Source organism: Trachypithecus francoisi, unplaced genomic scaffold (assembly GCF_009764315.1).
Source record: "Trachypithecus francoisi isolate TF-2019V2 unplaced genomic scaffold, Tfra_2.0 Lachesis_group3, whole genome shotgun sequence".
NCBI lineage: Eukaryota > Metazoa > Chordata > Mammalia > Primates > Cercopithecidae > Trachypithecus > Trachypithecus francoisi.
Genome location: NW_022681468.1, coordinates 43,687,770 through 43,708,463, shown reverse-complemented (window position 1 = coordinate 43,708,463; position 20,694 = coordinate 43,687,770). Strand labels below are relative to the sequence as shown.

Here is a 20,694-nt window from a genome sequence, read left to right as displayed (position 1 = left end):
AGCAGCCCCAATAAGCTGCCTTTGTTCCCAATGCCACTTGCACGATCTTTCTCATCCCGCTGGCTAGACTAGTCTGTTCACCGGCAGCCCCTGCATCAGGCTATGAGGACGCCCTGTCTACCTCCCGTCTCCATCTCTGTATTAACCCATGTGCCATCAAGAGCGACTGACTCTTTCTTTACAAGGTTCCTTTTCCTTCCTTCCCTGTAAGCTAGTAGCTTGGCTCAGTCTTGCCAGCAGACCCTCCCCTTTTTGCTGGAGGGCTTTGGCATGCCCTGTCTCTTCTTTGGGGCCACCCAGGGAGTTCCTGTTTCCTTTCTGTGGGAGGCTTCCAATTCTTAGTTACAGCAAAAGAGCCTGTATTTTTTAGCTCACTCCTGCCCGCTTCTGGTCTGGAATGATTTATGGCTTAGGTGTTACAAATGGGAGTCCTGGAACTCTTCCCAGAATCTCTTAATTCTATTCTTGTGGTATATGACGTTCTAAACATTAAAATGATGTAATATATAATTCCCAACCAAAACAAAAGAGGAGAGCCCTGCCAGCCAAATTCCTCCCTCCTCTCCATACATGTTCTTCCATTGCTGTGCAGTGAACCCTGGGAAGTGTTTGTCAGTCAGCTTCCTTATTCTTCTGGCTCCTCACTCCCCAGGGACCACCAAGCCACAGACTGCATGGTTTTCTCTGAGGGCATGTGAAGTGGAAACTAACCTGTGCCTGCAGCAAGCCCAGACCTTCTACAATCATGTCTACCTACCAGTGGTGAAAGTCGGTTCAAGATGAGTTGGACACAACCAAGAAAAATAGGGAACAAACATGGCAGAGCTCCTCTCTGGCTACTGTCTACAGAAGGAGGCTAATAGCAGCAGACCTGGTGAGAATGCTGGGCCAGTGGCCTGTGGACCTGCCTGCCCCAAGGCAGCAATCATAGGAGTGGGGTCAAGGAAACACTAAGGAGGTAGACCTGATAGGACTTTTTAAGGAGGAGTGGCCAGGGTTCTGGCCAGTTGGGAACCTGGAGAGAATGGAATGGCATGAGTTCAGTTTTGGGGAAGTTCAGTGGTAGGACTGGTTTCTAGTTTGTCTTCTGGAAGCTCGTAGATATAGGATCTGCTCATTCACTTGATTTGTGCCTCTTATTTGGGCTTCAGGACACATCTATGGCCAATCGTAATTGAAACACCATGCCCAGTTAGCCATCATCGCCTCTCGGAGCTGTCTGCTTTACCAGGCTAAAAAAATGATCTTTATCACCAGTTGTAAGTGATTTTTTTTTAAAAAGTGCCCTTCCACATTGCTCAGAACTTTGCTCTCACCATCTTGACCCTCACCAACAGGTCAGGTTGTTTTAATAATCTAGTGGCTGGTAAGTTTTCATCCTTTGCAATTAAAAAAAAAAAAATCACTGATTTGCATAGTGCAATGCCATTTGCCTACTTTGTTGGGGGTGGGGGCTGTCCTGTTCATTGTGGATGTTGAGCAGCATCCCAGAATACCAGCAGCTCACCAAATAGCAGCAGCACCTCTCCAGTTGTAACAACCAAACATGTCTCCAGACATTGGTTCCCAGGGGGAAGAATCTCCCCTGGCTCCCTTACATTACTGTCAAGGTGATTGTCCTTGATATGAAAAATCAAATGGGTTAGACGATCACTTTTCTTTTTATAGAGGCCAACGCCAAATGTGTCAGACCTTCTTTATGAAAATATAAGTATTATTTTTTGTCTGAGTTTGTAGAAAGGCAGGGTTGCTGTTGGGGGCTCATTACAGCTGTTGGTGCCTGCACTCACCGTGGCACTGTTAGGGATGGAGCCCCTGAGCTTAGGGGAGACAGCGGAAGCGTGCAGTGTCTGTTTAATGTGAGTGAGGGCTGGCATGCTGCTGGCAGCTCTCAACAGTGAAGCCTGCTGCTCGATAAGGCATTATTATCAGAGCCTGGGGGCATCTAGGGAGCAAAAGATTAGCTGACTGAGCGTATATCTAAAATGGGTTATTTTTAAAAAGCAAGCAGTAGAAATACTGCAGCTTGTCTTGTTTTAGCATTTAATAATTACACTTTCACTTTACCATCAAGGCATTGAGTCAGTGGCATTTTATGAAAAGCATCCTCCCCACCCTGAACTTTGTGAGTCAGATTCCCATCCTGTGTGTGGTACATGTGGTTGAATCGTACAAACAGATAATCAGAGTTTTACAAAACGGTTCCCAACCAGCATGGAAAAACGTGCTGAAAGCAATATGATTGTGCTTTGAGGGAGAGCCGCTTGCTGGCTTTTTTTGTTCTGTTTCCCGTACATGGAAATGCCACTTCAACTTGAAATGTGGATACCTTACCAGAGGATTGCTTGAGCCCAGGAGGTTGAGGCTGCATTAGTGAACTGGGATTGCACCACTGCATTCCAGCCTGGATGACAAAGTGAGACCCCGTCTCAATTTTTTTAAAACCCACAAAAAAAGAAAAACAACAAAACAAAAAGTAGGCACCTTAAATGCTATCTTAAGGCTGAATGGTCTCTAAATATTGAAGGTGGACCCTGGCCAACAGAGACATTAGCTGTTTCTGTACTATAATGAATGGTAATAGTGTACTTATCTTGCATTTTAAATTCAATTCTGTAAATGTTTATGGAGCATACATTATGTGCCAGGGATGAAGACACAAGAACAAAATGTGGACCTGCCCTTTAATTGCTTACAGTCAAAGGTCATGATAACACCATGTGATAGAAGAAAGTTATGGTTGATCCTCGTGGAGGTTGGAAGGACTTCCCAGAGGAGGGGCTGTCTGAACTGTGTTTTGAAGATGGGTAGGAACCCTGTAGTCACAGGAGGAGGGCATAGACTCCCAGACAGAGGTAACAGCAGTGCAAAGGTACAGAGGCTTAAAATTGCAGGACACGCCCAGGAAACCCCAAATGACTAGATGAGGCAGATTTGTAAGAGGGGAAATGGTGGTGGTGGGGGGAGGGTGGTGATGAAGAAGCAAAGTCATAATGTGTCTGATGTCCTTTGCTGAGGAGCTTAGACTAAAATGTTTAGGTAAAAGGAGCCAGCAAAATCTTTAAGTGAGGGAGTGACATAAGATTTGCATGTTAGAAGGCTCTCTCTGGCTGCTGTCTACAGAGGGAGGCTAATGGCAGCAGATCTGGCAAGGATGCTGGGCCCGCAACCTGGGGACTTGCCTGCCCCAAGAAAGCAATCAGAGTGCAGTCAAGGAAACACTAAGGAGGTAGACTTGATAGGACTTTTTAAGTGGGAATAGCCAGGGCTCTGGCCAGTTGGAAGCCTGGAGAGAATGGAAGAGCCTGAGTTCAGTTTGGGGGAAATTTAGTAGTAAGATGCTCGTTTTTCAGAAACACAGTTGAGATGGGAGATCAGTTTGGTGTCATCCGTGTCCTCTTGGTAACTAGAAACCATAATATAAAATCTTTCAGGCCAGGCACAGTGGCTCACACCTGTAATCCCAGCACTTTGGGAAGCCAAGGCGAGTGGATCACCTGAGGTCAGGAGTTCGAGACCAGCGTGATCAACATGGCGAAACCCCGTCTCTACTAAAAATACAAAATTTAGCCAGGCATGGTGGTGCACACCCATAATCCCAGCTACTCGGGAGGCTGAGGCAGGGAGGATCACTTGAACCCGGGAAGCAAAGGCTGCAGTGAATCAAGATCGCACCATTGCACTTCAGCCTGGGCAACAGAGTGAGACTCTGTCTTAAAAAAAAAAAATCAAAAATCTTTCAGTAGATGTTTATAGAGAGAGTGAAGAGAGGAGACTTGAAGAAGTAATTCTAAGTAAGGGTTAGGGTTGAGTGGAAGAAGAAGAATCAGAAGGAAGTGGTTTCATAGTAAGATAAATCAAGTGCTGAGATGAAGTCAGTTCACTAACAGACTCAGAGTTCAATTGGATATGGCATGAGGTGCTTGGTGTCACCATCTTAGGATCTGCTCGTTTTGGGGGTTTTAACAACCCATCTGAACTCCACTTAGCCACCTGAAGCTTCTCTTCAAAGTTAACACAATGTGCTTTCTCCCATATAAACCTTTTAAGCTGTTTCTGATGACTACTTCTCTTCCTGTTAGAGCTCCACCTCTTCTAATTTAACCTCTGTATCTTTATAGAGTAAGGTCTGCAACTTTCTTCCTTAATGGACAGTGGAGATCAGTATGTAATCCAGATTGCAAAAATGGTTTGGGAACACTGCATGTTCTCACTCATAGGTGGGAGTTGAACAATGAGAACACATGGACACAGGGAGGGGAACATCACACACTGGGGCCTGTTGGCAGGTGGGGGGCTAGGGGAGGAATAACATTAGGAGAAATACCTAATGTAGATGACAAGTTGATGGGGGCAGCAAACCAACATGGCACATGTATACCTACGTAACAAACCTGCACATTGTGTACATATACCCTAGAACTTAAACTATAATTTAAAAAAATTTTTTTAATGGTTTAGGAGGAGGTCGTGGGCACGTCATTTACTTGAACAGATTTTGTTCCCCAACAAAAGAGAACCAGAGAAGAGTTTGTCATGGCTATGGTGGAGGAATCAAACTCAAAATAACATGTGAAAGGCACATTCCACACGGAAACTTCAGCCCGTGCATCAACACTGCAGATGGGGAGAGGAAATGAATTCTCAGCCAGTAGATTCCCAGGCATCACCTTGAGGCAGATACGGTGTGTTCTTGGCCATAATCTCTACTTCTCTAACTGAACAAAGTGTCTAATCAACTATAACCCAAAGTATCTTCCCACATGGCAAAAGTGTCAAATTCATACATAGATCAGAGGGAGAAGTGAAATTGTGGTTGTCTTAAAAGTTTACAGTTTAGGGTTCTCTGTCATGAAAAATCATCTAAATAAATGAAATGGTATTTTTACTCTTTATCCTATAGGCCCTATACAAACTAAGTCCATAAATATCCTATTTGATGCTTAAACCAAAATCTTTATAAAGAGAATTTCACTATGTGAAATAGTGACTTAAAGAAATCCTATTGTGGATGCTTTTGTTAAGTTGCTAAACCTTTTTTTAAAAGTAGATAATCTTCCTGGATATCTTCTTTGTGACTCTTAAGTTTTAGTGTATTTCAAGTGTGGGTAGTTTTGACTAGGAGGTTTGTTCAAACGTTCTTCTCGACCACTAGGGGGTGCTCTAAAGGTTAGTGATGTCTAAATGATTGCCCAATCAATTGAAACACCCTGCCCAGTTAGCAATCATCTCCACTCAGAGACGCCTGCTTTACCAGGCTAAAAAAAATGATCTTTATTATGGCATGGAGACTATAAAAGTCATGTCCTCTTATTTTCATTAACATAATTAGAAGTCAAGCTAATTGCAGGACTTCATAGAACTGGCATTGGGAATAGTATGCAACTATTAAAAAAAAATTATGTTCTTGATGACTAATTATATCAGGAAATAATATGCAATATAAATGAAAAGAGAAGCGTATTTTTTTTACTTTTTCCTTTCTGTTTTTAAAACATGCTATAGAATGTTAAGTATAATTAGGACACAAAGGAAAAATTAAATATAGTTAACATTACCTTGAAAATTTCTTACTTGCCCTGAAATCTCCAGTTCTTTGGAAGCTGAAAGTTTGAGATTTCTATATCTGATTGTCAGGATTAGGGTGATTTTATTTTCATTTTCTTTATTTTCTTCTCAATTTTCTATCTATTTACTTTGTAATTACATTTGAACTATGGATATGTAATTAGTTTTATAAATAGAAAAATCAAAGCTTTATAAAGGAAAATACAGCGTCAGCAGACCTGATTCTCCTACTTAACTCTTCTACAAACGGTTTTAACTATGGGCAAGGTACTTCACTTCTTTGCCCTTTGCTTCTGTAAAATGGTTGGGTGAAACTAATCTTGTCAGTTTGTTCCAGCTCTTCTAAAGTGCCAGTTTAATTGTACCAGGAGACAAAAATGGTTCCTGTTATGTTCACTCCTGAAGCATTTATTAACCCTCACAATTGGCCAGGCACTGTGCTTAGTGCTATTAAAGATAGTTCACTTAGCATCTGGGCTCTGCCTTCAAGGGTTTCAGGTCCCCCATGGAAAACAAGACCAAGTGCACAGATCCAGCCCAGCCCTACACCATGGTACTGGAAAGCTGTATGTGGACCAGAAATGCCAAAGGAGGTTCCATCAGGAAGGGTGGACTTGTGCTGTGACTCTGCTATGCCCCCTATCATATGTTACCGCTTATTTATGCTTTAAAGAACATCCTGGCTTGTATGTTTCACAGTGTGTTAAACTGCAAGCTAGATTTCCTCTTTGTTTCTGTAGTCTAGTGTATATATGCCAGTAAGCCTTGTCGGGTTTCATTATGAGAGATGGCTATAATGCATCCAGATTACCAGGAAAACACTTGGTCTTTGAAAAGAGCTGTGTGTCCCTCCAGGTTTGAAATGCAAGGTCCTAAGAGTTTGTTATATTCAGGACATATTTCACCTTCCCAAAGACTAGTCTCTGAGCTCAGACAGGATGTGTCTTGCCTGTGGGCTTGACACGGGTTGCTGGATGATTGAATTAACCTTTGACATCTTCTGGGCTGTGCAAAATGATAACTCAAAAAAAAAATGCAGCCATTAGACTCCTTCTCATTGTTTCTTCCTTGAAGGCTGTGTAATCTTTCTTAATGTGGTTAAATTCAAGTTGTTTCCAGTTCAGACATGGTGCAATCAGATTTCCTCATGAGGGTGCTTTTCCACTGTGACCTCTTTGACGTCAGTAACTGTTTCCTGTTGATTTGAGCTCCCTACTCACCCCGTAGATGACTTTGTCTGAGAAAAATAATAAAGCAACAGTATTTAGGAGAAGTTCAACACTGCTATCTGTTACGGAGATTTCCTTCTCCTTTCCCCCAGCCGTCAATAGCACTCTGCAGCTTTTCGTACAGCATGGGCTTGTTATTCATATAGATGTACTCCAAGGCAGTTCTTAGAACTTGGGTAAGTAAGAATAGATGTGGCTCCCAGCTTAACATTGCCTTAAAGCAATAGCTACACTTTTCATAACTTACATGTTATGTCTATCTTTGAATTATTTCCAAAAGGTAATCTGCATCCTCACGAAAAATCTGAGTATGGTGACTATTTCCTGCTGCCTTGGTTTCTGGAATAATACATCTTCAAATGCAGTCTTTAAATCATAGAGACAGCGGATTTTTACTTTAAATGGAGGAAAATCTTTTGCAATCTGGTTCTGAGATTGAATCAACTTTATAGAAAGGGAGAATACTATAAAAAGTCTTGCTTACAGTAATATGTTTGTAGTACATAGGAGGGCATTTGTTTTGCAATAATAATTCTTATAAACCCCTTAAAATAGAAAATATGAATTACCAATCAGTGTTAGAAAACTTATCAGAACTGAAACCTTGGTTAGTATGTTTTGGTTATCAAATCTAGGTTTGTAACCCCTTGCTCAGCAAGCATTTCCCAGAAAGAAAAGTCCTTATCCAGTCAAGGCCATTACCATATAGCATCAGGAAACGTCCCTGTGTCCCAGCAGCTGGGCCAGGACTCCTTCCACCTCCTTCGACCCACTATACCCCTGTCCCACAGTGAGGGTTGGGGGAGCTACTGCAGCTGCTGTTTCGGCTGCTGTTTCATTCCTGTCCACTTGTGAGTGTGTGTGCACCTCTGCCAGTCTTGGAGGTCCATGAGGGAGGCATCACCTCTAGACCCAGGGCACGCAGCTCACTGCCACGTGTGCCACAGCCACAGCCAAGGGGCCTTACTATGCCTCATACAGCAGGCCCTTTGGAGCCCTGGTAGCAGACGGCCTTGGGGGCTGAAGCTGCAGCGGATGCACTAATGATGATGAGGATAATAATAGTTGCTAACATCTCTTGAGCATTTCATTTATAGTATGCCAGACACTATTCGAAGCCCTTAGCTTAAACAATTTAATCCTCACAAACCTGTGAGCTGGGTTGTCTTATTCCCATTTTGCAGATGTGAGTTTTGTCAGAAGCTAAGTACAGCACAGCAGGAGTGGCTCTTGGACCTCAAGCATCCTGGCCCCAGAGTCCAGGTGTCACTGCTGTCCTGGGCTTCCTCTTAGTCATACCTGGGACTTGGGCACTGGGCACAACGTCTCCTCTTTATATAATGTAGTGGTAGCAATAGCTTCTATTGATTGAGATTCTTTTCTGGGCTTGGCACTGTGTAAGGCATTTGACTTCTGGTTTAATCTTTACATGATCACTATATCACCTATGTAGCTATAGGTGTTATTATCCCAGATTCAGAAATAAATAAGGAAACTTCTTACCCCTTAAAAATTGGTGTGTGTCATCTACAGCCATCTGATCTTTGACAAACCTGACAAAAACAAGAAATAGGGAAAGGATTTCCTATTTAATAAGTGGTGCTGGGAAAATTGGCTAGCCATAAGTAGAAAGCTGAAACTGGATCCTTTCCTTACTCCTTATATGAAAATTAATTCAAGATGGATTAGAGACTTAAATGTTAGACCTAAAACCGTAAAAATCCTAGAAGAAAACCTAGGTAGTACCATTCAGGACATAGGCATGGGCAAGGACTTCATGTCTAAAACACCAAAAGCAACAGCAACAAAAGCCAAAATTGACAAATGGGATCTAATTAAACTAAAGAGCTTCTGCACAGCAAAGGAAACTACCATCAGAGTGAACAGGCAACCTACAGAATGGGTGAAAATGTTTGCAATCTACTCATCTGACAAAGGGCTAATATCCAGAACCTACAAAGAACCCAAACAAATTTACAAGCAAAAAACAACCCCATCAAAAAGTGGGCAAAGGATATTAACAGACACTTCTCAAAAGAAGACATTCATACAGCCAACAGACACATGAAAAAATGCTCATCATCACTGGTTATCAGAGAAATGCAGATCAAAACCACAATGAGATACCATCTCACACCAGTTAGAATGGCAATCATTAAAAAATCAGGAAACAACAGGTGCTGGAGAGGATGTGGAGAAATAGGAACACTTTTACACTGTTGGTGGGACCATAAACTAGTTCAACCATTGTGGAAAACAGTGTGGCAATTCCTCAAGGATCTAGAACTAGAAATACCATTTGACCCAGCCATCCCATTACTGGGGATAGACCCAAAGGATTATAAGTCATGCTGCTATAAAGATACATGCACACGTATGTTTATTGCGGCACTACTCACAATAGCAAAGACTTATAATCAACCCAAATGTCCATCAGTGACAGACTGGATTAAGAAAAGGTGGCACATATACACCATGGAATACTATGCAGCCATAAAAGAGGATGAGTTCGTGTCCTTTGTAGGGACATGGATGCAACTGGAAACCATCATTCTTAGCAAACTATCGCAAGAACAGAAAACCAAATACCGCATGTTCTTACTCCTAGGTGGGAATTGAACAATGAGATCACTTGGACACAGGAAGGGGAACATCACACACCGGGTCATATTGTGGGGAGAGGGGAGGGGAGAGGGATAGCATTAGGAGATATACCTAATATAAATGACGAGTTAATGGGTGCAGCACACCAGCATGGCACATGCATACGTATGTAACAAACCTGCACGTTGTACACATGTACCCTAGAACTTAAAGTATAAAAAAAAAAAAAAAAAAAATTTGGTGTGTGTGCCAGGCATGGTAGCTCACACCTGTAATCCCAGCACTTTGGGAGGCCGAGATAGGATTGATTGAGCCTAGGAGTTCAAGACCAGCCTGTGCAACACAGAGATACCCAGTCTCTACAAAAAATTTGCCAGGTGTGGTGGCACACACCTGTGGTCCCAGCTGCACAGGAGGCTGAGGTTGAAAGGATCACTTAAGCCCAGAAATTCAGCACTGCAGTGAGCCATGATCCTGCCACTGCCCTCCAGCCTGGGTGACAGTGAGACCCTGTCTCAAAAAGAAAAACAAAAATTGTGTATATTTTAGCTGAAATTCTCCTGGTAGCAGAAAATTTACTTCAGGTAGTAAAAAAACTTAAGGCTATGCAAAAAAAAAAAAAAAAAACTAAAAATAAAGATTCAGAGGTACAACGGATGTCTCATGCAACCCAGGGCAGGAATTGGCCAGGTCTTGGCTGATCTGAAACCAGAAGGACATGAGGAACCCTGGCAGTTTTGCTCTTGGCTCACTCACCCTCCCTGATCTCTTGTCTCTGGCTCACTCTATGTTTCTGCTTCATTCTTCTCCTTTACGCATCCACCTGTCCATTCATCCATCCACCCAGTCTTTCTCCACTCTCTTATACCTGGGCATTTCCCACATTTACACTGCAAAAGCAGTTTCCGTTTCCTAACCCATGTTTCCTCAGTTCCAGCACACAGCCCAGACTAAGTTAAAAGCTTTTTATCTCAGTTTCAGTTTTCTGGAAAAGAGACTCTGGACAGGCGCAGCTCCATCTAACTGGTTGTGCACAGATGCTCGCGTTTACCCATGCGGCTGGGCTGGAGCCTGGGTAAATGCTGAGGAAAGGATCACCATGAGCTGAACAGATGCCTCCAAAGATGTTTGCCCCAGTGACCCTACAGGATCTTGCCCTGGTCCATGCTTGCTCTCCAGTCACTTTCCTTAGGTAGCATTATCTTGTCACTTGTATCATCCTGGCATAGCACTTTCATCCACCCAGGTGTTCTGTCTCTGGTTCATACAAATTGCCCATCAGCTTTAACTTCTATCCAACAGTCCTTAGTGAGGGAACCTTAGGGAATGCACCCTACTTATACTAACAACCATTATTCAGGGGATGTTTTTAGCCCCTTGGGCCTGGGGAAGGAATCGTTCTGAACTGATAGCCAGGGCAGAGAGTGGACCCAGACTGCAGCAGGTCAGTGTCATCAGAGCAAGTGATGATAGGAATTCTGTATTTACCAGGCAGCAGCTCCTTGGCCTCCCACACCGGGTGTGGGACAAAGGGATTTCTGAGTTGCTTTCACTCCCACAGGTGTTCATCACCCCATGTTAATGACTTGTATTTGTGGTTGGCTGAATCAGGGACAAAAGAGAGGAGCAGGGACAAAGGGCTTTAGAAGTGATGTTAAACCGGTCTCCTGACCCTGAGATTTCCTACCACACAAGTCAGGGCAGACTTTACCTGACAGAACCAAAAGCCTCAGGTAAGGCTGTACAGATGTGCAGCCTCAGTTTCTAGGAAATTGGACTTTAGAAAAACCCAAATGGTTCTATGCACAGATTTAAATACTGAAACAGTCATCTTTGCCATCTCTGTCTAGAGTGGGGTTTGGGAAACTCCTCTCTGCCATAGGAGTGACTCGCTACAACCATCATCCACCTTCCAGTACCTCCGTAAATGCAGGATTTCCAAAAATGCTTCACCGAGTTGCTTCACAGTTGAATTTGTGAAGCATGATTTGGTGTTTGTCGAGTCATCAGTGATACGAATTCTTAAATAGCAGAGACTGAGAGTAGAGCTGTAGGTGAGAGGTTATCTTTTGCCTCCTTTCAGAACTTCAAATACAGGTCTTAGCTTTGTAAAGGGCATTCACTAAATGTGAAAAGTTTTACTCCTTTGGAATTAATTCCAAAGGGGTAAAATTTTGCTGGAGTGATTTGCTTTTGTAGCTGATGTTGTTTTATTCTATGTGGCAAGTTCCAACAGTACTGGAGTCTTTTTCAAGCCAAGCACCATAGCTGCGCCTGTTTTACCCCAGGCACTGGGCTTATAATTCTAGTAGAGACCAGTAGTGAGTGATCATGTTTATTAATGGCAGCTGAGACCCTGCACGTCTCATTTGTGGGTGACCTGAGATGGAGTGAAACAAAGCACCCCTAAGTAGCTTTTTGCTTTTTCTGCATTTCATTTTGAAAATAGCAGTAGAGTTACAGCGAAGCCTCATGCTCACCCACTACAGCACCTGACAACCTGCCTGCCTCTGCAGTCCCTGCCATCTGTCTGGCATCTTACACTTCAGCGGCACAGTCTTCCCGACACCTCCCGCCTCAGTCCCCACGCCAGCCTGACTTGCATGCCCTTATCCTTCTAGGCTGGGGAATTGGCTCCTCTTAGAAGCTTCCCCCCAAACCCCACCTGCCAAATTCCACCTCCACCTCCAGGCTGCTCAGATGCCCTGCTCGGTGTCCCCTTAACACCTTCTGTTCCCCTCCACTGCACTTAACACACTGTGGCGATATGCTGTGCCTGCATGTCCGTAAGCTTCCTGAGAGCAGTGTGGAGTCATATTAGTTTTAGGAGGCTGGGTCCTTACCCAGGCCCTAGCATACCATGTGTGTGTTTAGTAAACATTTGTTTTGTTCAGAACCTTAAAGGAACCACAGAAGATCTCTGCAATCTGTAATATATGCTGTAAAGCCTGCGCACCAGGCTCCAAGTGGAGCCGCTGGGACCCGAACCAGAGCCAGCCAATTCTCAATGTGGATGCCATTCCAACAAGCCCAATGGCCTGGTTACTTTAGGCAGCAGAAAGACCATTATGGGACATGGCTGGTTACTCGTGTCCCTTAATAATGGGCAGCAGGGATGCAACAGTTTCTTTTGTAGCTGCTTTCCAACTCCCATTGCCTAAACAAGGGCTCTCTCAAACAGCCTCACAACTGTGTCTTTCCATGTCTTATCTTCCATCTTTCAGATGAAAATCGGAGGAAGCACATGTGACTTTAGTTTGCTTCTAATTGCAAGAGTAATACACACTCATCATAGAAACCTTGAAAGATACTGAAAAGTATAAAGAAGAAATGTCACCCCCGATCCCACAATAAAAAACTGACTTCTGTCACTCTATAGCCATCTTTTTTATCCTTTCTATGCATCTATCTGCATTTTTGGCTATAACTAAAATCACTCTGCACATTCACATTTATGATCTTTTTTTAAACTGAAAAATACCTACGTGAGAGCACAAGCATCGGCAGCTTCCACAGCAGCTATCACTTATTGCACACTTGCCTGAAGGGAGTTCGAGACCAGCCTGGGCAATATAGTGAGACCTCGTCTCTACTAAAAATAAAAAAAGGACATACTTAATATAATTTTATTTCTGATGATGACTCCTCACCCCACCGCCACCTGATGATATATGGGTCTTCTTTTCTTTCCTTTTTTTTTTTGAGACAGTCTCCCTCTGTCTCCTAGGCCAGAGTGCATGGCGCAATCTTAGCTCACTGCAATCACGGGTTCAAGTGATTCTCCTGCCTCAGCCTCCGAGTAGCTGGAATTAGAGGCGCATGCCACCACACCCAGCTAATTTTTTTGTGCTTTTAGTAGAGACGGGGTTTCACCACATTGGCCAGGCTGGTTTTGAACTTCTGACCTCAAGTGATCCACCCTCCTCAGCCTCCCAAAGTGCTTCGATTACAGGCATGAGCCACCGTGCCCAGCCTGCATCTTCTTTTCTAAACACTAGAGATTTTTTGTCATTTATCTCCTTCTCTTCAAAAGTAATCTTGGAGAAATTGCTGCCAAATCTTTCCCTCTCTGCAGCAAACATTTTAAAATGGAGTGAACAGAAGTGCAGGTCAACAGAGGGTTTCCTCACAGCAAAAACATTTTGCTTGTTGATAAACATATCTTTGTTTTTATGCCTGGTGACATTATTTGAGGTCTTTGATAGGATGGACCAGTACTCTGCATTAAGTTGTCGTCGTGTCTCAGCTGGCCTATGTCTCCTGTCTGCTTCAAGAGTTGCCCATAGCCTGAGGGCTGTGAATTACACCCTGTGTTCCAGGTGGTGCCAGACAGGAGGTTAGAAATGAGACTCTGAGTGAAAAGAAACAGGTAGAGCAGAACCCATCTTTCCAGAATTCTAAAGCGTATGGTCCCTCATTGTGTAGCAGAGGTGAATCTGCCAGAGTCTGTGCATTATCTGAGAATCTGCCTCCAGGGTTGTGTATGGGGCTGGGCTAAAGCAAGACTAGAGGGCAGGATTTTCTCCCCCCAGATCTGGAATTTAGCCCACAGTCTGGCTTTTAGACTTTAGGCTTTCGATGCCTACTGCCTTAAAACTCTTGCCAAGTGTGCCACTTATAGCAGCCTAAGGAATGGCCACTTCCCCACTGACCCAGTTCCAGTAGCCAGGTGTTCAGAGCAATTGGAATTCATGTGACTGCCACTCAGATCCACGAGGAAGATGAACAGGCTGGTTAATGAAAACATGTAAGAATGACCTCCTTGCCCAGATATGGTTCAGGGTGGCTTTTCACCTTAGTTTTCCTCAGGCTGTCTGTGGCCATCCCTCCAAATGGACAGACACAGCATTGGCATAAAAACTTACTATGCAGATGCAGCTTTTTGGGATGTTTCCTGTGTGTGTATATCCCCTGCCCACCCCATTGCTAACCTGCTAATTCCACCTTAATCCTTCCCATTTAGAAAATACAGGACAGCCATTGCTCATCAAAGCTTGTCCCACCCAATTCTGCCTCTCCCCTTGTCAGTCACCCTCAAATGAAGGCCAGCAGCTTAGTCAGATGGCTTGCTGTATTTACATAGTTTGCCTATTGGCTTACATTGGCCAACCTGAAGAGTTGTGTTGGTGGTGGTGGTTTTTGTTTTGTGAATCTTGCCATTCCTTCTTCACTATTAAATTCTTGCTTCACTTTTAGCAGAAAGAAGTGTTTAATAAATTCAGAGAATTTTTTTTCCTTCTAATTAAAGCGTTAGTTAAAATAGGGCATATGAGGTCATAAGCCGTACTTCCTTCTGATAGGGATCTGTGTGGTTACACCAGGGATGCAGTGGGAGCTGAGCAGGAGCACGCACCATGCTCTGCCCATTGTTCAGCTGTGAATGTGTGGAAACACCCTGTGCAAAGCTGGTGGCACTTAAAACCACAAATAAAGACAGGTTCAAGGCTGGGTGTGGTGGCTCACGCCTGTAATCCCAGCACTTGGGGGAGGTTGAGGTGGGAGTATTGCTTGAGCTCAGGGGTTTGAGCCCAGCCTGGGCAATGTAGTGAGACCCCATCTCTACTAAAAATCAAAAAAATGAGCCGGGCGTGGTGGCACATGCCTGTAGTCCCAACTACTCAAGAGGCTGAGGTGGGAGGATTGCTTGAGTCCAGGAAGTCAAGGCTGCAGTGAGCCAAGATCGCGCCACTGCACTTCGGCTTGGGTGAAAGAATAAGACCCTGTCTCCCCTCAAAATAAAGATGGGTTATGGGTATCCACATCCTTTGGTAAAATACCAATTTCCTCACAAAATAATCTCCAGTCCCACAAAATGGTATCACGGGTCCCAAGTCAATGGCACTCATCCTGTGGGCCTTAGCTCATGTTTCACTTGCTCAGAGACATTGTCTGACCCCCAGGCAGGTGACCAGATGTCACACTTCCTCTACTTTTCCTTCACAGGATTTACCAGAATTTGTCGATTTGCTTGTGTCATTTTTTTTTTTTTTTTGGAGTAATGTGTTTCTCACACCAAACTCTGTATGGGGAGAGGCTATGTCTGCTCTACTCTCTGTTGGATCTCGCATCTGAACTCAGCACCAGCTAATTAGGAATTTCATAAATGTCACAGAAAGGAGTGAGGAAACCCATTGATCTTAGAGGTGCTTGAAGCAAAACGTTTTACACTTAGATAAATCTTGGATCACTTTTTAAATGAGACCTACACATTTCTTTCATGAAGCAGTCAAGATTTCCATAGCACTTTATTCACACCACTTGCATAGTACTTAGTACACACCATAGTAACTTTTATTTTAAGAGTCCACTTTACCTCCTAGGTTGAGAGTCACTTAAAGGGGAGATGGCATCTCACTGATTTCTACATTCCCACTCTTGACTCAGTCTTTTGAAGGACTGAGTGGTATTTCCAGTGTGGATGCTACCATGAGGCTGTCATTTGACCTTTTTTTTTTTTTTTTTTTGGAGGAAGGAGTCTTACTCCTGTCACCCAGGTGGGAGTGCCGTGGCACAACCACAGCTCATTGCAGCCTTTATTTCCCAGGCTCAGGTGATCCTCCTGCCTAATTTTTTTTTTTTTTTTTTTCCTACAGACAAGGTCTCGCCATGTGGCCCAGGGTGGCCTTGAACCCCTGGGCTCAAGGAAACCACCCACATAGACCTCCCAAATTGCTAGGATTACAGGCATGAGCCACTGTACCCGGCCTCCACTTCTGTTTGGCTGGCTTGTCTAAAGGGGTGTTCTTTTTCTGTGATTGTTCTCTGCCCACTTGTGAGAACTAGAGCACCTACTAGGTGTCCTTTACTTTGGATAATTAACCCCATGTGTTCCAGATTAAAGGCATATACCTTTCGATTTACATTCTCTCTCCAGGTACGTGACCTTTAAGGAACAGAGCTGGAACTCGAATCAAAGGTTTCTGATGCCTTCTGTACTTTTGATTTCATGTAGCAATTCAAGGCTGTGTGGAACTAACTACAGGATATCCAGGTGCTGCTCTGCCCCAGGGATCTAATCCCACCAGACCTGTTGCACTGCACTCTGACCCATGGTCAGGATGTTTCCTGGAATACATCCACTTGACAGTTCCTCTCTGTGCCACAGCCCTGGGCAATATGATGCTGATGGAGCTCTAGGTTAATTGCTACACCACATTGGGCCCTCTCTTGTGTTTGTATCCAGGATCGTCTGTTTTTTGTGATGGAGTTTGTGAATGGGGGTGACTTGATGTTCCACATTCAGAAGTCTCGTCGTTTTGATGAAGCACGAGCTCGCTTCTATGCTGCAGAAATCATTTCGGCTCTCATGTTCCTCCATGATAAAGGAATCATCTATAGGTGAGTTTTGGTTCCTGCCCTCTCTTCTAATTCGCTGCCTCCCCCACTCTCCTGGCATGATCCGTCCTTCCACTTCTCATGATGATCAGTTGAAACCTTTTTTGGAATTCACAGAAGTTTTGTTTTTGTTTTTGTTTTTGTTTTTGTTTTTGTTTTTGAGGCAGGGTCTCACTCCGTAGCCTGAGCTGGAGTGCAGTGGCACAATCATGGTTCACTGCAGCCTTGACCTCCTGGGCTTAAGCAGTCCTCCCATCTTGGCCTCCCAAGTAGATAGCTGGGACTATAGGCATGCACCACTACACCTGGCTAATTTTTAATTTTTTTGTAGAGACAGAGGTCTTGCTATGTTGCCCAGGCCTCACAAAGGTTCCAAGGATCCATTAGGATAAATGAATGACAGTAATAAACACTGCCTCCAAACTAAAATTTGCCCCACTTGGTATTCATGAAATAGGCCCGAGAAGCTCAGAAGAGACTATTTATTCATCAATTGGTTCAGCCAGGGTTTGCTGAGGACCTGTCGTAGCCAAGCCCTGCAAGATGCTAAACACAGTGTTGTTCTCTTTTTTTTTCATTTTAACATTTGAAGTGAATCCCTTAACCATGATTCTATTCCATTTTAAGAATCCACACCTTAACTAAAGGGTGTGGCTAACCTGCTCTAAGTTGCTATAAGAAGAATCACAGTCATGTGGAGCATGGCTCACCAGTCAGGAACTAGGTGAGCCGCTCGTGAGCAGTGCCCTGCATGATAATATCTTCCGTGTGTAGCCCCCTCCCAAATATTATTTGATTCTCCATTTTGTGACACACAATCTTTTGATCATAATATACTATACTTTGAATGGGCTCCAAATCTGCTTGATGTTGTTAAGTCTCAGAATTCAACAGATATCAAATGTAACTTTAGTCAGAGAGAAGGTCAGAGACAGTGAGAAATGTAATAGTGAATGTTAGACAATTTTTATTCTTAAATTTTCCTGGTTTTTTTTTCTGCTGTCAGTGTCCTCCTATTCTTTAAATCATATAACCTAATTGCCACATATGCTCTTTTTTTCTTTTTTATTGTTTTATTTATTTATTTATTTTTTTTTTTTTTTTAAGACAGGGTCTTGCTATGTTGGCTAGGTCAGTCTTGAACTCCTGGCCTCAAGCAATCCTCCCACCTTGGCCTCCTAAAGTGCTAGGATTACAGGTGTGAGCCACCGCACCCGGCTCACATAAACTCTTTTTCTCTTAAGATGCAATTGTTGCTTTCCTTAGAGAAAAATTTTCATATATGAGGGGCATGAGTGCCAAAGTAAAGGATTTCCTGATTGAAATTTGCTATTTATTAACCTTGTTAAATGCAGTTCCTTTCATAAACTCATGATAGTATTGACATCATTATTAAATTATAAGAGCTTTAAAAACAGTGAATATTCTTAAATACTGTGGGAGTCAAAACAGGAAGAGAACAAGTAGTAAATCTTGTAGAGAGAATGCAGTAGGACTGGTGGATGATGCTGGAGTGAAGTGGGAAGGCAAGCACTGCATAGCAGGCGTGGCAGGCACCACAGAGGCACTTCCTCTAATTCATTCTCAGTGCAGATCCCCCAGACCTCAACTCCATACAGTGCATTTATCACAGCCTCATGGCACCGTGCAGGAGGGAAGAGGGTGCAGAGCTGGGAACCAACCTGGATAAGGGCAGTCGGAGCCACCTGTTTGAACGCAGTCCAGGATCTCTGCTCGTTCTTAGGTCACGGGGCTGCTGCAAGTTGATTAGGCAGCCTGTTTTGAGCTTTCTTGACCAGGCTGCGGAGATTAGATCACAGCATTTTTTCCCCACTCTCCACTTTCTTCCCAGTGTATGATTTGTGGAGGTTGCTGGTATGATCTCTAATGGGGAAAGGAGTTAAGCGTCCTCCTTGTGCTAGTCCAGCCATCTCCACTCCACTTGCCCCAAAAAGAGACGTTTCCACATGTAGTTTAAAAACTACATGTAAGTAATGACTCCCCTACTTGGCAGGGACTTCTGTTGCAGATCAAAATAATATTAACAACAAGACCTAAACTGAACAGTTGGGCTGGGTGTGGTGACTCACACCTCTAATCCCAGCACTTTGGAACGCTGAGCGGGGAGGATCGCTTGAGGCCGGAAGTTTGAGGTCAGCCGGGGCAACATAAGGAGACCCCTATCTCTATTAAAAAAAAAAAATACATATACATATGTATTAAACAAATTAGCCAGGCATGGTGGCAAGCACCTGTGGTCGTTCGTAGCTGCTTGGGAGGCTGAGGTGGGAGAATTGCTTGAGCCCAGGAGGTTGAGGCTGCAGTGCGCTGTAATTGTGCCATTGCATTCCAGCCTGGGTGAACAGAGCGAGACCCTGTGTGTCGATCAATCAGTAAATCAATAAAACGAACACTTGTTACAGGAGCAGCACTTCCCTTGCATTCCTCTGGTAATTCTTCTAACAATATTATTTTATAACAATAATAGTATCCGCATTGTTCAGATGAATAGTTAGGTCTTCCAAAGACTTCATCACCAGACTGGTAACTGGTAGTGAAGTCAGAATTCAAACCATCGTTCTAACCACTGGGCTACACTGTCTCCTCAGGGGAGACTTGAGGATTTAGAGTACCACTACAGAGTGGTACTCAGCTTCTTAGTCCTTTTTGGTGATAGGACCACTTCAATTCCTGAAAATAAGGTAGAGTGGGCAAAAGCAATTCAGTCTTATCTCAAGTTTTCTTGAATCCTCAGAAGCTTTGAGTTGGGCCGAGCAGCAAGCTTGCTTTCCTGCATTGGATGTTACTGCCCCTCAGTCTACTTGTCTCATTTGTCTCAAAATATGGTGGGTAGACACTGTAACTTGATGTGGTTTCTGGTGAAGCAGTGTCAGCCCCCATCTTGACAAATTTTGTTTCAATTCATGGTATCTGGGGTTCGATTCTGAGAATTGATTTTAATTTACTCTTGGACTGGAATCCCATGTTCAGGCTCTAACTGATATGGTTGACTTTGAAGGGAACACATTTAATTAGGATAGATTCAAATGCTATTTTTATCCCGTGGATTTATTTCACAGGATAATTTAATTCCATTCAGTATACTGGCTGGGAACACAGTCTTAAGGATAAGACTTTGAAAGCCAAGTCCTTGGAATTCACACACAGTAAAGGGCACATTTAGGTCACAGAGGGTGTGGATTTGATACAAGAGCCCAGTAAGAAACCTGGGAGTATCAGACAGCCTCGTTTATCATACATGTCCCAGAAAACCCTTTATCAGAGCTAAAAAGTAATCTCCTCAGAAGATGCCTCTGACCTATCCAAATAGAGCTGTTGTTTGTCTGTTTGGGTTCTTTGAGGGAGGGGAGGGAGAGAGGTGTTTATTTTCCAGCAAATAAAAGATGATACCATGTGCAAGTCACTGTTAAAGAAGGCTTCAGAAGGTAGTACCTTAGGCTCCTCTGACATGAATTTCTTCTTTAGCTGCCTGTGCCTACGCAAGAGGACACAGGCCAGTAATGTTTGCACGCGTTCTGACTTGTGTTCTGACCCTGATTCTCTGATGTTTTCACTTGTATCTTGTGGAAGAACAGAAGCCCAGTTCCTGGGAGACTCAGCAAGGGAAGGGCCTGCCCCTCTGCCTTTGGTTGGAGGGTCTGGAACCTGCTGTGGCCCAGAAACCAAGAAGAGTAGGCTGGGAAGGAGGCAGTCACCAAGTCAGTTCTCCCAAGGGGAAAAAAAGACTATTCATTCTTTTGTCCTGGGCTTCTTGGCCAATTGGGAGGCCAGACAGCGCTCATGAATAATTTACTCATGGTGTTGACTTTTTTCCAGAGTCAAGTCCTACAGAAAAGTTAGGGAAACAAAGGGGCATGCATCCCATTGACCAAACGTCTTTCAGCGTGTTTCATCAACTGTATTAAAGGGAAACTCAGCTGTCATTGACATTTCAACC

At 43.7% G+C, this 20,694-nt stretch overlaps 1 protein-coding gene across 3 annotated transcripts in view; it reads left to right on the top strand.

Annotated features, from left to right (window-relative positions):
* Positions 1-20,694, top strand: part of PRKCH (protein kinase C eta) — a 244,160-nt gene that overhangs the window by 158,900 nt on the left and 64,566 nt on the right. For all 3 annotated transcript variants that reach the window (XM_033187812.1, XM_033187813.1, XM_033187814.1), the window contains exon 10: positions 16,585-16,739. In XM_033187812.1, the coding sequence (XP_033043703.1) occupies positions 16,585-16,739 (155 nt within the window). The remainder of the gene's footprint in view (positions 1-16,584; positions 16,740-20,694) is intronic.